The 14948-nt window shown below is 51.4% G+C and overlaps 1 protein-coding gene across 1 annotated transcript; it reads left to right on the top strand.

The window, feature by feature from the left end:
- The first annotated feature begins 1708 nt into the window (after positions 1–1708).
- On the top strand, positions 1709–2945 carry LOC100432665 (nostrin-like). The gene has a single exon (XM_024255580.3). It carries the CDS (start codon positions 1776–1778, stop codon positions 2874–2876), a length of 1101 nt encoding a protein of 366 aa, XP_024111348.2. The 5' UTR covers positions 1709–1775; the 3' UTR covers positions 2877–2945.
- Positions 2946–14948: the final 12003 nt, after the last annotated feature.

Raw genomic sequence — 14948 nt, 5'->3', positions numbered from 1 at the left:
CCTCGTGATCCACCCACCTTGGCCTCCCAAAGTGCTGGCATTACAGGCGTGAGTCACTGCACCCGGCCAGAAATTTATTACTTTAAAAAATCAGCTGGATTTTTAGCCTGGTATTTTGTTGCTCTTGAAAAATATGCATGTTACGGCTTGGGATGGGACATCCTGCCTTTTCATCAGGGGGCTGAGTGTGAACAAAGTTGAGCCTGGACGGGGGCCATTTCTGACCAGAGCCATCAGCTTGTCTCCCTTTTCCTGTCACAGTTGCTATGGGCCCCCTTATCAGAACATCTGGCTTCCATCTGACTGATGATATCATCAAGGCTTAGGCTAGAGAGGCTAAGAAGGTTCTAGCATTATCCAGGGAGGGAGGCTCAGGGCCTAGTTTCTTATCCAGTGGAAAAGGGAACATTGCCCTCTCCTGAACTGGGGATCTCAGAGCCACCCTCACTATCATGACTTTTTTAAAAAAAAGATCTTTCATTTTTCCGAACAAATGGAAAGATACTGTTTATCGAGAAAAATGTGATAAAAATATATACATTTAGTGCATTTCCAATTAACATCCTAATGGAGCTTAAGCATTTTTAAAATAGACTTTTCTCCCCCTCCCCGTCCCCCTCCCCCTCCCCTCCCCCTCCCCCCCCTCCCCCTCTCCCTCCTTCGGTCTCCCTCTCCTTCTTTTTTCGGTCTCCCTCTGTTGCCGAAGCTGGACTGTACTGCCGTGATCTCGGCTTGCTGCAACCTCCCTGCCTCGGGCTCCTGTGACTCTCCTGCCTCGGCCTGCCGAGTGCCTGGGATTGCAGGAAGTGAGGAGCGTCTCTGCCTGGCCACCCATCGTCTGGGAAGTGAGGAGCCCCTCTGCCTGGCAGCCCCGTCTGGGAAGTGAGGAGCGCCTCTGCCCGGCCGCCACCCCGTATGGGAAGTGAGCAAGTGAGGAGCACCTCTGCCCGGCCGCCCTGTCTGGGAAGTGAGGAGCGCCTCTGCCCAGCCACCCCGTCTAGGAAGTGAGGAGTGCCTCTGCCCGGCCCCATCCCGTATAGGGAGTGAGGAACGTCTCTGCCCGGCCGCCCATCGTCTGGGATGTGAGGAGCGCCTCTGCCCGGCTGCCCCGTCTGGGATGTGAGGAGCGCCTCTGCCCGGCTGCCCCGTCTGGGATGTGAGGAGCGCCTCTGCCCGGCTGCCCCGTCTGGGATGTGAGGAGCGCCTCTGCCCGGCCGCCCTGTCTGGGAGATGAGGAGCACCTCTGCCTGGCTGCCACCCCGTCTGGGAGGAAGTGAGGAGCGTCTCTGCCCGGCCGCCCCGTCTGGGAGGTGAGGAGCGCCTCTGCCCGGCCGCCCTGTCTGGGAGGTGAGGAGCGCCTCTGCCCGGCCGCCCTGTCTGGGAGGTGAGGAGCGCCTCTGCCCGGCCGCCCTGTCTGGGAGGTGAGGAGCGCCTCTGCCCGGCCGCCCTGTCTGGGAGGTGAGGAGCGCCTCTGCCTGGCCGCCACCCCGTCTGGGAGGTGAGGAGCGCCTCTGCCTGGCCGCCACCCCGTCTGGGAGGTGAGGAGCGCCTCTGCCCGGCCGCCCTGTCTGGGAAGTGAGGAACGCCTCTGCCTGGCCGCCCCTTCTGGGAAGTGAGGAGCGCCTCTGCCCGGCCGCCCTTTTTGGGAGGTGAGGAGGGCCTCTGCCCGGCCGCCCCGTCTGGGAGGTGAGGAGCGCCTCTGCCCGGCTGCCCCGTCTGGGAAGTGAGGAGCGCCTCTGCCAGGCCGCCCTGTCTGGGAGGCCAAGAAGAAATTAATGGTTAGTACTAAGAAACATGAAGCACTTTTCCAGCTTGTAGAAAGCTCCAAGCAATCTATGACTGAGAAGGAGAAGCAGAAGCTCCTCAATAAACTGACAAAATCAACTGAGAAGTTGGAAAAGGAAGATGAAAATTACTACCAAAAAAACATGGCGGGTTATTCTACCAGACTGAAATGGGAAAACACACTAGAGAACTGCTACCAGAGCATTCTGGAGCTGGAGAAGGAAAGAATTCAACTTTTATGCAATAACTTAAACCAGTACAGCCAACATATTTCTCTTTTTGGCCAAACCCTGACCACATGCCACACGCAGATTCACTGTGCCATCAGCAAGATTGACATTGAAAAAGATATCCAGGCTCTAATGGAAGACACTGCAATTTTATCCACAGAAAACAAATCTGAGTTCCTGTTAACAGATTACTTTGAAGAAGATCCTAACAGTGCAATGGATAAAGAGAGACGAAAGTCTTTACTAAAACCAAAATTATTGAGACTGCAGAGAGACATTGAAAAAGCCTTAAAAGACAAGGAAGGCCTGGAACGAATGCTTAAAACGTACTCCAGCAACTCCTCCTCCTCTGATGCAAAGAGCCAGAAAGACACAGCAGCGTTAATGGATGAGAACAATTTGAAACTAGACCTTTTGGAAGCGAACTCCTACAAACTGTCATCGATGTTAGCAGAACTTGAGCAAAGACCTCAACCCAGCCATCCTTGTAGTAACTCCATCTTCAGGTGGAGGGAAAAGGAGCATACTCATAGCTATGTGAAAATATCTCGGCCTTTTTTAATGAAGAGATTAGAAAATATTGTGAGCAAGGCATCTTCTGGTGGCCAGAACAATCCAGGTTCTTCAACTCCAGCCCCTGGTGCAGCCCAGTTCAGCAGCAGACTTTGCAAGGCCTTATATTCTTTTCAAGCCAGGCAAGATGATGAGTTGAATTTGGAAAAGGGTGACATTGTGATTGTGCATGAGAAAAAAGAAGAAGGATGGTGGTTTGGATCTTTGAATGGGAAAAAAGGCCATTTTCCTGCCGCTTATGTGGAGGAGTTACCTTCAAATGCTGGCAACACAGCTACAAAGGCATAAAACAAGACTCTGAACATACTACCTTCACACTCGGTAACCAATAATACAGTGTGGTTCAAATAAGAATAAAGTGCTATTATCTTTTAAAAAAATAGACTTTTTTTAAAGCAGTTTTAGGAGTCACGGCAAAATTGAGTGGAAAGTACAGTGCTCCCATATACCCTTGGCCCCTACATATTCACACTCAGCATCCCTGCCAGAGGACTATGTTTGTTACAATCAATGAACTTGTAGTGACACTTTGTAATCAACCAAAGTACACAGTGTACATGAGGGTTCATTCTTGGTTCTGTATATTTGATGGGTTTTGACAAATGTATCCACCATTACAGTATCATACAGGGGGTTTCACTATGCTAAAAATCCCACGTTCCACCTGTCCATGCCATTAAAAAGTGCATGTAATCATGTTAGGCCACTGGAGAGAAAATAAAACCTGATCAATATTGATTTCAGATTATCTTCTGAGCATTGTGGTTTTTATGAAGTTATCGCTGCATGCCCTGTGTTTCCTGTCCTGCTTTTCTTAATATTATTTCCTACATGCATTTCCACATATTGACACAGTCCACACATCATTCTTTTTTTGTTTTTTTCGAGACAGAGTCTTGCTCTGTCGCCGAGGCTGGCGTGCAGTGGCACGATCTCAGCTCACTGCAACCTCTGCCTTCTGGATTCAAGCAATTCTCCTGCCTCAGCCTCCTGAGTAGCTGGCATTATAGGCACCTGCCACCATGCCCAGCTATTTTTTGTATTTTTAGTAGAGACGGGGTTTCACCATGTTGGCCAGGCTGGTCTCAAACTCCTGACCTTGTGATCCACCCGCCTTAGCCTCCCAAAGTGCTGGGATTACAGATGTGAGCCACCGTGCCCAGCCCACACATCGTTCTTAATAAAGTTATAGAGCACACTGTGGTGTAAACAGTTGACAGCGTACTCTAATCATTTGTTGGTTATTATTTTTCTACTATACAGTCTTGTAGAAAAGATTTAAAAGGAGACTACAAATTGTGATTCTGATGCTTTTTGCAGAGGTTGAATGCTATGCACTTAAACTTTAATTTATGCCTTCAGCCAGGTTCCTCTCTAGCAGCCCCTGAGACAGAGTGTCCTATATATCTCTTTTCATGTCTGTGAAGGGAAAAGACCCCATAGTGTCCCGAGGGGACTCAATTACTGCTGTACAAACACAGGATCTTAGCTACTTTCAACTAGAAATTTCTTTCTCATGTACAACACAAATGTCCTTGACTTGAATGTAAACTTTCCACCCTTTCCTGAGTGTGAACAGTTTCTCTCACCTGCACATCGTGTGTGCAAATCAAAAGAGTATGATCCATATTAGGAGTTATTTATATGTGATGATATTCTGCAGGAGAATGTCATAGACTTTTCATGAATTCTCATCAAATTCAAATAGCACAAACCTTTGTGGTAGGTGTTATTCTGATTTCCATTTTACAGACAAGGAAAGAGGATGATTCAATCAATGCTCAGCTTTAAAATTAAAAAAAAATCATATTATATGTCTTCTATTTGGAATTTTAAATTACTTCCTCCAAATAACCCACCCACTTATTAAAAACAAAGTGGTGAGAAATCATGTCACTATTCATCATTTGCTTACTGTAAGCCTGGAACTTTGGACTCATTTTCTTACTTAATTCTTATGATAACTCTGGGAAGCAGGAGACCAAAGTGCCTTTTAAACCCAAGACTTTGGGTGGTGATTGGGGGCAGGGAGGCGGTGGGAGGCACTGGCCAAGGCCATCAGGGATGAAGGCAGAGGGGTTGGGGATCTGGTTCTCACCACTCACCTGAAACTTCTCTCTCATTTCCTGCAAATAACAGAGTGGAATGTGTGAAAGGGCTGTTGATGGCAACCGGGGAGGACACAGAGCAGGACCCATTCCTTGGGAGGAAGTGGGCTTGCAGTTTCCACCCTTCCCAGGCCCCTGATCTTGACATCTTGGCTCTGGTGTTAGCTAGCTGTGTGAAAGTGAGCCAATGACAGCCTCCTCCTGACACCGATGAGTCTCTGCTTCCTCCCACGTTAAAGAGGGAATATTAGTACCTACTCCAGTTGGTTATGATGCAGAATAAATGTGATACAATGTACAAATAGGATGGTTCCTATACCAAGTGGAGTTTAGTGAAACTTTTTATTTATTTATTTTTGAGATGGAGTCTTGCTCTGTCACCCAGGCTGGTGTGCAGTGGTGCAATCTTGGCTCACTGCAACCTCTGCCTCCCAGGTTCAAGGGATTCTCCTGCCTCAGCCTCCCAAGTAGCTGGGACTACAGGCGCGGGACAACATGCCCAGCTAATTTTTGTATTTTTAGTAGAGACAGGTTTTGCCATATTGGGCAGGCTGGTCTCGAACTCCTGACCTCAAGTGATCTGCCCAACTTGGCTTCCCTAAGTGCTGGGATTACAGGTGTGAGTCACCACGCCCGGCCAAAACTTCTTCTTACCTTCCTTTGCTGTCTTTCCTGTCTGATAGCCCTGGAGTGAGTTTGGAGTGTCTATGACACTCTTGGGTCACCTCAGCTCTTCCTGCCACAAGACCCTCAGACCTCTAGCTCCAACCCTACTGCCCTACCTGCCTCTCAGTAATCCCCAGAATGGACAAGAAACCCAAGAGCCAAATCCTGGCTTCGTGACCCAGGGATGGAGCCCTAGCAGCCCTTCTTTGGCCCAGACCCTCCTCCTTCTCTTTCCTGCACCTTTGTTCTGCTCCCTGCTGTTAACAATGATTCACAGATCAAAGGATGTCCCCAGCAGGGATCCTTAACCATGAATTTGCTTCAGGGTCCAGAACTCTTGGAAATTACAATATAAAAAAAACTTGTGTATATATTTGCATTTTTCTGGAAATAGAATTCTCAGGGATTCCTAACCTCTGTGGGTAGATTTGAGGTGGGAGAGGGACTGTGTGGGGTTTCTTCTGTGTGGACTAAAATTCTCTTAGAATTGAGATTAGCAATTTACAAGTTCAGTAGAAAAAGTCTGGTCCCAACCACAAAAAGAAGTGAAACAGAGATGAAGAGCCCACCTCTTACCTAGGGGAGAATTCCTGGGGGAAGGCAGATCTTTTGCTCATATTTTGTAGAATCATTCATGGTCTCTTCATGTTCTGCTCACTCATTCATTTCATCAATCAGCATTTATTATATACCTTCTGTGTGCCTTGCTTTACACTAAGTCATACTGGATATACAAACTTCAGTTCTTTAAAGTGTGGTCCTGCTTTAAAGTGTGCTTTTTCAAAATACAGATTCCTGGACCTCAACCATGGAGGGCATTGCCTGGGACTCTGCATTTTAAACAGGCCCCTTGGGCTCATTAAATTAGGTTGACAGCCACTGATAGAGACTGGCATCTCCTCCCAGGCACAGCCTTTGGCATTGGTATGCAGCAAAGTGCCCGCATTATGGTTGCCTCCAAGACTGTTGGTTGGACCAAGATCACGGTTCTGACCCTTCTGCAGGAGAGGGTAGTTCCCTCCCTCCCTCTGCCCTGGCTCGCCCTGCCTGTCTTGAATGCTGGGCCCTGTGAGTGGGGAAGGAGCGGAGTGGTCGCTGGCTGTCCCCTCCACTGCAGCTGTGCTGGGGGCACAGTCTTGGGCAGATTGTGAACCCCAAGGGCAGAGAGGCTGTCCCAGCATGCGCTGCTCCATCCTGACTGGGCGAAGATCTGAGAGTACCAATTAATGTTAACAAGGCTCCCTCTGCCTAGGCCTGTCTTAAGGCTTGGCTAATTAACACTTCTATGGTCCCTTGGGTCCCTAGAATGAGAGGTTTGCGGAGACCTGCAGGAAGTGACTGGTTTCAACCAAAAGGATCTTTCTACCTGTAGTAAGCACAGGGAGGCTGAGGCCTGGAATGATAGTGGCTTGGGAAGTGGAACCTGGAACAGCAGTAGCTGGTGTTTCTTGATTAACCCGCATGCTTTAAATCCAGCACCCCACTTAATACCCACTTGTGCTCCAGCAGCTAGGATTATTATTTCCCTCCTTTCACAGAGGAGGAAAGTGAGGCCTGGGGTTTGGAGCAAGGTCACACAGCTAGTGTGGCAGAACTAGGGGCATACCCAGGCCATCTGGTTCCAAAGACTGAGCTCCTGCTCCCGCTCTCTAGAGCCTTCTATGGCCACACAGCCCAGGGTCCCCCTTGTCTTGGCTTCATGCCCAAGCCTGGGCATTTTCCTCTCTGTTGGGCCCGCAGAGTTGCTGGCAGTGGGAGACAACCGCAAGGCTGCAGCCCCGGAGTCCTTCTTCCCACTGTGCCTTTGGACCTGGTCATGGACTTCCTGTTCCCAGAGAGGATGAGGCAATGGGGAGATAGGGCAGGGCAGGGCAGGACAGGGACAGACCCTTCCCTTCTCCAGGGTCAGCAGCCTTGGGGAGAACCTACACCCTGTGTCCTCCTAGACAGTGCTGGCCTCCTTCTCTGCTGCGGACTCCTCTTACCTCTGAGGAGGGGATGGAGGTGAGCAGGGCGTGGGTGCAGCTGGCAGGGGCATTATAAACACATGGTCAGGATCTTGCCTCCTGGAACCTGTCTCCACATGACTGTGGGGCAGCTTTGAGCAAACTTCAGATTTCTAGGAACTGGTGGGCCTCTGGTCATTTCATGGTTATCAGTCAGCCTCTCCCAACCTCTGTCTTGCTTACAGATGGGCAAATGGGTCACGTAGTGAGGACTGTGGAATCAGTCCCAAGTCTGAACTGTTGCTCTGTCACATTCTAGCTGTGTGGCCTTGGACTTAAACCTCTAAGACTTAAAGCTTCAGTTTTTTGTCAGTAAAATGGCTGTAATGATTCCCATCTTGTTGGGTTGTTGTAGGACTTTAGAAAAGTACTATATTCAACGCCCTGGACTGCCCACCCTACTGCTGTGTCTCCTGGTCAAGGCCAGACATTCTGCTTCGGTTGGACTTGTAGCAGAGCAGCCAGGCAGAGAGAAAAGACCACATGGCCGGAGGCCTCGGCTGCACAGGAAGAGGCATCTAATAACTGTTCTATAAATGATAGCTATTTTTCATATGTGCTGGGGCCACGGCAATACTGCCTCGTATTTATTTATTTTAGAGACAGGGTCTCGCTCTGTTTCCCAGGCTGGAGTGCAGGGGCATGATCATTGCTTACTGTAACCTCACCTCAAAGTTCTGGGTGTAGTGATCTTCCCACCTTGGTCTCCCAAAACGTTGAGATTATAGGCATGAGCCACCACATCCAGCCAAGCCTCATATTTCTTAACTAGAGACAATGGAGGCTGATTTGGGCTGATTTGAGACCCCAGTGAGAGGGCACTGAAATCCAGGCAGGATTCAGGGTATCTGTGGCATTCCTGCGGGGAGTTCTGTTTGCCCAATTCCCTCCCCTCCCCACTCCCCTCCCCAGGCCTGCCTCCAGTGTGCCCTCCCAATTCCCCCTCCCACCCTCCACATCTGGATTCAACTAGCAAACAACAGGCTTTCTGTGAATGCCCCCACCTTCCTCTGCCCTCTGTCCTCTGCTACAGAACTTCGGCTCTCACTGGGGCAGATGGGGGCGGGTGGGGAAAATGGGTCAGGAAAGCTTTGAGCTCTGTTTCCCCAAACCTGTAGGGTTGACTTAACTCTGCACCCCCAGCCACCCGGCGGCGCCACCGCCCCGCGCCTCCCCCCCCCCCCCCCCCCACCTACCACCTTGCCCTGATTCTCGGTGTTGTCTGCTGCTCAGGATCCACCAGGGAGCCTGGAGCCCTAGTTCAGAGCTGGGGCCAGTAAGGAGACTGCAGTTCTCCACCCTCCACCCCAATCCCAGGCCAGAGAACACAGCCACTCCTGTCTGCCAGAGAGAAGCCCTGCTGGGCTTCTAGAGGCCAAGCAGTAAATTGGAATGTGGCAGTCACAGTCAAGGCAGCTGTAACTCTCATTAAAGTGACATCAACCCCACCGCAGGAGGATGCTGTAAATCCAGGGAAAGGGGGCATTCATCCAGGGAGAACCGCAGAAGCAAAGAAAAAAACCCATAAATAGAGGAGACGTGGTGTCTGGAACTAATGGTGGGGCCCAATCCAAGGCCAGGCTGAACTGGGGGTGGGGTGGGGAGGGAGCTAAAGGCTGGAGGAGGGGGTGGAGGTCCGGAGCCGGGCCCTAGATGCCGGTGCAGTGCAGAGGCACAGCCAAGGCCCCTCCCTGTAGCTGAGTCTCCTCTGCCTTTTCTGCCCAGGCTCCTCGGCTGGCTGGCACTTGGGAGCAGAGTTGGCTTGTGTCCCTGAGGAAATGGCTGGGGAGGTGTCACTGTTTATGGGCTTTCCCAGGGTCAAGAGGAGCTGTTGCTTTGACCATTAAGATTCTGTCAGCTCTCAGAGGAGAAATCAGCCTTAGGTCAAACTCCAGGCTTAGAGCTGGTCACCTGGATTCAAATCCAGGCTCTGCTACCTCTTCAAAGCTGTGGGCCTTGGGAGACTATCTTCACTTTTGGAAGTCTCAGTTTTCCCGTATCTGAGAAATGGAAGGATCCCCCATGCCATATAGACCTGGTGTGAACATCCGGGTAGATAAACACGGGGTAACATCTGGCTGTCTGTGGGTGCTGCTTGTCAATTGACTAAATGAATCAGCAAAGTCCTGCAACCTCAAAGGCTGGGATTTTCTTTCAGAGCACTTCCCTTCTGCTCAGGTCTGGGTTCCGCCGCTAATTTGCTGAGACGCCTTGGGCAGGGGACCTAACTTGCTAGGGCTTTGGTTTTTTGTGTGTTTTCTTGGTTTTGTTTCTTGAAAACGAAGCTGTTGTTGAGTGTGACTCTGGATGGGGTAGATGGGGCTGCACACAGTAGGAGCACTACTCCTTTGCTTTGGGGTCTATGGAGTGGCCTGATCTCTAGGTCCCTGTGAACTCCAGGTGGGCTGCATTCTAGGATCTTCCCCTAGGGTCGTTCTGAACTCCCTCTTCACCACCCATACCAGGAACCTGGGACACTATATTGGGAGGCCCCCTCTCCTCTGCTCTCTGGCCCTGGTGGCAGTGTTGCTAGCATCTACCCTAGGGTCAAGGCCAACCATGCTCTCCTGGGGTAGGAATGAAGGAGACAGAGTGGGCTGGAGAAGTCCTGCTGTGTTTCTCCCTGCCCTCCAGTTGCAGTGTGCATCGGAATCTCCCGGAAGGCCTGTTAAATCACAGATTGCTGGGCTCCACACCAGGGTTGGGTTTCAGTAGGGCCTGAGAATCTGCATTTCTAACAAGTTTTTGCGTGGCCCTGATGCTTCTGAGCTTGGGCTGCATTTTGAGAAAAATTACCCTAGAGTGATCTGCCAGACTCAGCTTCCTAGCCTGTATTCTTGTGGACCTGCAGCTGAAGCAAATTGGTGCTGGAGACAGACTCCAAGATGCCTGCGTGCAAGCTCTTAAGTCAGCTGGGATCTCCAGGGCCATCATTCACTGCTGTGCAAAGAGCTGGTCGGGGGCCCTCCATGAAACAGCAGTTCTTGGGAGTGCGACGCAGTCATCTATGTCTAACAAGCTCCCAGGGTGACTCTCGCGCACAGCCCTGTTTGAGAACCACTGCCATACAGGGTACTGGTATTGGAAATTCAGTTTCCTGTGTGGGCTCCTCCCTCCCACCTCCCCACCAAAAAGGATTAGAGAAAAAGGGAGTGAGGAGTGGGAAAGCAGGAATTAAATTGAGTGAAATGGTCTAGGCAAAAAGAGAGGCACAGTCAATTGAAAGGAAAGGCAATAAAACCAGGCTCTGTAAACACCCAGAAATGATGCTCAAGGCTGGGCTTGGGGAAGAAAACACAGTTTACCTCTGGGGAGGGCCAGAGGGACACACGTGCGGGTAGAGGCAGCCCTGCTGATTTAAAGGATGCTTCTGGGGCATGCCTTCCTCCCTGCAAGCAGAGGCTGATGATGGATGAATGCCACAGCTGAGACCTCCCAAGGGGCAGGAGCAGGGGCAGGGAGGGGGGCTGGAAGCTGTGGAGTGGGGGCGGGCCAGGAAGTTCACTGCTTCACCCCCAGCATGTGCTTAGCCGACAACAGAGGCACTCAGAGAAAACTCACCAGTGCCCTGGATCTGCCACATCCTGTCTGCCACCTAACACCTTGCTTCAACCTCTGGAGAAAGCCATGCCTGAGTCCAAATCCTCCTCCAAGGAAGCGTCTGCCCCACCCACTCCATCCTGTAAGCAGCAGCTTTCTCACCGGCCCTGGGAGCAGAGTGTTCCAATGCCCCTTGGGTGGGCCATGGCTATGGTGCCTGTTTCCTCACCTCACAGAAGGACACACGGCCTGAGAAGAAGGACTAAACTTACAGGACACAGGAAAGAACAGCTGGAATTAGGACTGCCTTAGACTCTACGGCCTGCGTGGTTACCATAGCAGAATAATGCCACAGGTTGCGGAGCCTTTCAGAGTTTGCATGATGGCATTACATCCCCTCCACAACTCCGTAAGAAAGGCAGAGAAGTTATTAGATCCCATTTAAAAATGAGAAAGAAGGCTGGGCACGGTGTCTCACACCTGTAATCCCAGCACTTTGGGAGGCCAAGGTGTGCAGATTCCTCGAGCCTAGGAGTTTGATAACAGCCTGGGCAACATGGCGAAAGCCTGTCTCTACCAAAAAAACAAACAAACCGAAAAACAAAATTAGCTGGGTGTGGTGACATGCATCTGTCGTCCCAGCTACTTGAGAGGCTGAGATGGGAGGATTGCTTGAGCCCAGGAAGTTGAGGCTGCAGTGAGCTGAGATCGCACCACTGCACCCCAGCCTGGATGGCAGAGTGCGACCCTGTCTCCAAAATAAAAATGAAAAAGCTGAGGGTAAGAGAAATGAAAAGACTTGCTCCAATCCATGCATCTAAGTAAGAGTTTGGACCCAAACAGGAACCTCAGCCTCTCATTCCCTGTTGGCCTCTCTATTGGAGTCAGTTTAGCTCACTTCTTGAAACTGATATTAGGCTTGGGGTGGTGGGGAGAGTTGAGAGTTTGTGGTGGGTGCCTGGAAGCTGAGGCCAAAGCGTCCTTTGGGATGGAGGTGCTTACTGCCTCAGCTGCCCAGAGTGTTGGCTGGGAAGGTGCACAGCTCTGTCCCTCTGACATTGCCCTCAGCTGAAGGGAGATGCTAACAGTTATGGCCCTTCTTGAGTTTGCAGATGGCGGATGAATGCGGCAGCTGAGACCTCCCAGGGGCAGGAGCAGGGGTGGCGGTGGAGGAGGGGAGCAGGCCAGGAGGGCCACTGCTTCAGCCCTGGCACATGGTTAGCCACGTTGCACCCAGTGACATGTTGTACCCAGTGACACCTTGCACCCAATGACATGTTGGTGAGGGTTACAAAGGCCTGGCCCTCTTGCCTTAATGTGGGATATCTCTGCAGAGCCCCCCAGCCCCAGAGTCCTCATGGGGTTGGCAAAGGCCTTGGTTGCAACTTCATAGCCAACATCCAACGTCCAATGTTTCCCCCAACCCAAGCCTCTTCTCTCCACTCCCCCTACAGGGGTTCATCCCCACAGCACCCCAATAAATGATGCAAAGCTCTCAGAGTCTCTTTGCTAGGAACCTGAGTTAATATGCGAGAAGGGAGCTAACGTCAATGGGATGCTCCCTTTTTTTTTTAAAGAAAGATGGTCTCATCTAATACAACACATCTGTGAACTAAGCATTTTTGCTATGTTACTGTTCAGAAAAGGTTAAAGAAGTTGTCAAGACCAAATAGTATCTGGCAAAGCTGGGACTCTAGTGCAGGCCCACCCTGACCTTGAGAGCACAGGTTCTACTCTCTCCCCACTGTATAAAAGGTGGGGAGTCCCCGACCCTGACCTGTGGGATCTAGGGTGGAAAGGAGCTGGCTGGCCAATGACTTGCCTGTGGTGTTCGAGTAGGCATGTAAACACCCATGAGAAGAGTGTTCACACCTGGGGTGCAAATGGGGGGAGGCAGGAAGCAGGGAAGTGTGGCCACATGTGGCAACCTTTGCTGGCCAAGGAGGCAGAGGCGCCTCTGGCGGAAGAAGACCTTAGGATCTGCCAGCAGCAGCCATGAGGCACATCTGAACCCTCTCCCCGCACAGGCCCCCTACAGTGGGGACTGCTGGCTCTAAGCCTCCCTTGGGCACACAAAGAAGGTTTACCTTTGCCCAAGCTGGTTGGCAAGACCCAGGCCCCATCCTGTCCCAGTGAAGGGTGAGGACTCTGGACTTCTCTGGCTCTGTGTGCTCTATCTGGTCCCAACACAGTGGAGGACTGGCCCCTGCCTGCCTCTGAGGCCGCTCTGGTGGTAGTCAAGGTGAGTTCAAGGTCAGCAGCGTGCTGCCACAGCCGCAAGCCGGCCTCGTAGCTCCTCCCTCAGGCCCCAGCCCTGGAGCACTCTGGAGCCGATCATGGGAGGGGGATCTTTCCTGAACTTTTGTCTCTGGAGGGCCCAAGCCAATTCTACCGTTGATGTGTCCAGTTGTAGAGGGGCGCCTGGTACCAGTCCTCCCCTGAGGGGCAATGCCCCCGGAACTACAGCTGGGGAAGGGCAGCAGGTCTGGAAACAAGCCAAGAGCACCCCGTCTGGTGCCGGTGGACTTTCTTGCATGAATTGGCAGCTCTGTCAAGCTTTGGCATCAGTTCCAAAAGTGGAGCATTGGGGCTTGTCCTGTCACCTGGAGATTCGGAGCACATATTTACAGTTCACAGAAGTAGAAACAAAACTAACCCTTTTATCTCCTCAGAGGAAGCTGGCCCTTCCACTGAGTACAGGAGCTGGAGACAATGTAACCTTCCCTGAGAAGATACTCTTTGGGGTAGGAGGCAGCTGTCTAGACGTGGCACCCACTGAACGCACCCTAGCAAATCAGGAAAATCTCTTTTTCCTTTTTTCTCTTTTTTTTTGAGACGGAGTCTCACTCTGTCGGCCAGGCTGGAATGCAGTGGCGCGATCTTGGCTCACTGCAAGCTCCACCTCCCGGGTTCACACCATTCTCCTGCCTCAGCCTCCAGAGTAGCTGGGACTACAGGCGCCCGCCACCATGCCCGGCTAATTTTTTTTGTATTTTTAGTAGAGACGAGGTTTACACCGTGTTAGGCAGGATGGTCTGGATCTCCTGACCTCGTGATCCGCTCGTCTCGGCCTCCCAAAGTGCTGGGATTACAGGCGTGAGCCACCGCGCCCGGCCATCTCTTTTTCCTTAAAATGCTCAACCGGTGTGTGCAGAACTCCCCCTTGCCTCAGCAACTGGGAGGAGCACCTTGAAATGGCAGTGTGGGTCAGGAGCTGGGGCTCAGGGTCTATGTGCCTGGTCGGCCATCTGCAGGAAGGAGCAGCAGCAAGACTCTCTACTGAGCTGGGCCCTGCTTTCCTCAGCCGGTGGGGAATGTCTTTCAGCTGCGGGAGGAGGTTATTTGTGACTGCCGTCTTTTTCTCTTTTCTTCTTTTTTTTCAAAAAAAAAAAAAAAAATCTTTGTGAGAAAAACCCCACCGTTCCACTTGTTTTCTCCCAGCCGTTTTGTTAGTTGAGGTGTTTGCGTGCTGAGCAACACACACTAATATTTTCCTCCTCGTCAAAACATTAATTATCCCACCCAGGAACCTTTCTCTTGGATGTTTTTTCTTTACCACCCCCTAAGCTGTTGGGCACCAAGCGATTCCTGTATTTCCCATCATCTCAGCAAGCTGACTGTGATGTTTAAGGAGAGAGAGGTCCCCTGGCTGGGTGCGGACCCTCCTTTGTGCTCTGTGGCACCCAGTAGTCAGGACGCAGCACCCAGGAGAGCTCCTGTCCCCCTGCTTCTCACTCTATGTGTGAACCATCTGTTTACATCTCTTGTCGTCTCCCACGAGGCTGTGAACATCCTCATGTCTGTATCCCCGACACCCAGGACGGTGCCTGGCACAGAGCAGTGGCCCTACAAATGTTTGCTGCACAAGCACTTAAATGAATGAAAATGAAGATGGAATAATAAACACGCAGTAGGAGGAGTCAGGGTTCAAATCAGCCCCCCTGGTTGGGCCCCACCCCCCAGCCTCCATCTCTTGCCTGTTCATAGAGGGAGCAGTTGTAAGCACAAGTTGGGTCCTTTGCTCTCCCTAGCACTTGGGA

The sequence above is a fragment of the Pongo abelii genome, chromosome 9, assembly GCF_028885655.2.
Source record: "Pongo abelii isolate AG06213 chromosome 9, NHGRI_mPonAbe1-v2.0_pri, whole genome shotgun sequence".
Classification (NCBI taxonomy): domain Eukaryota; kingdom Metazoa; phylum Chordata; class Mammalia; order Primates; family Hominidae; genus Pongo; species Pongo abelii.
This window is presented reverse-complemented; position numbering and strand designations above follow the sequence as displayed.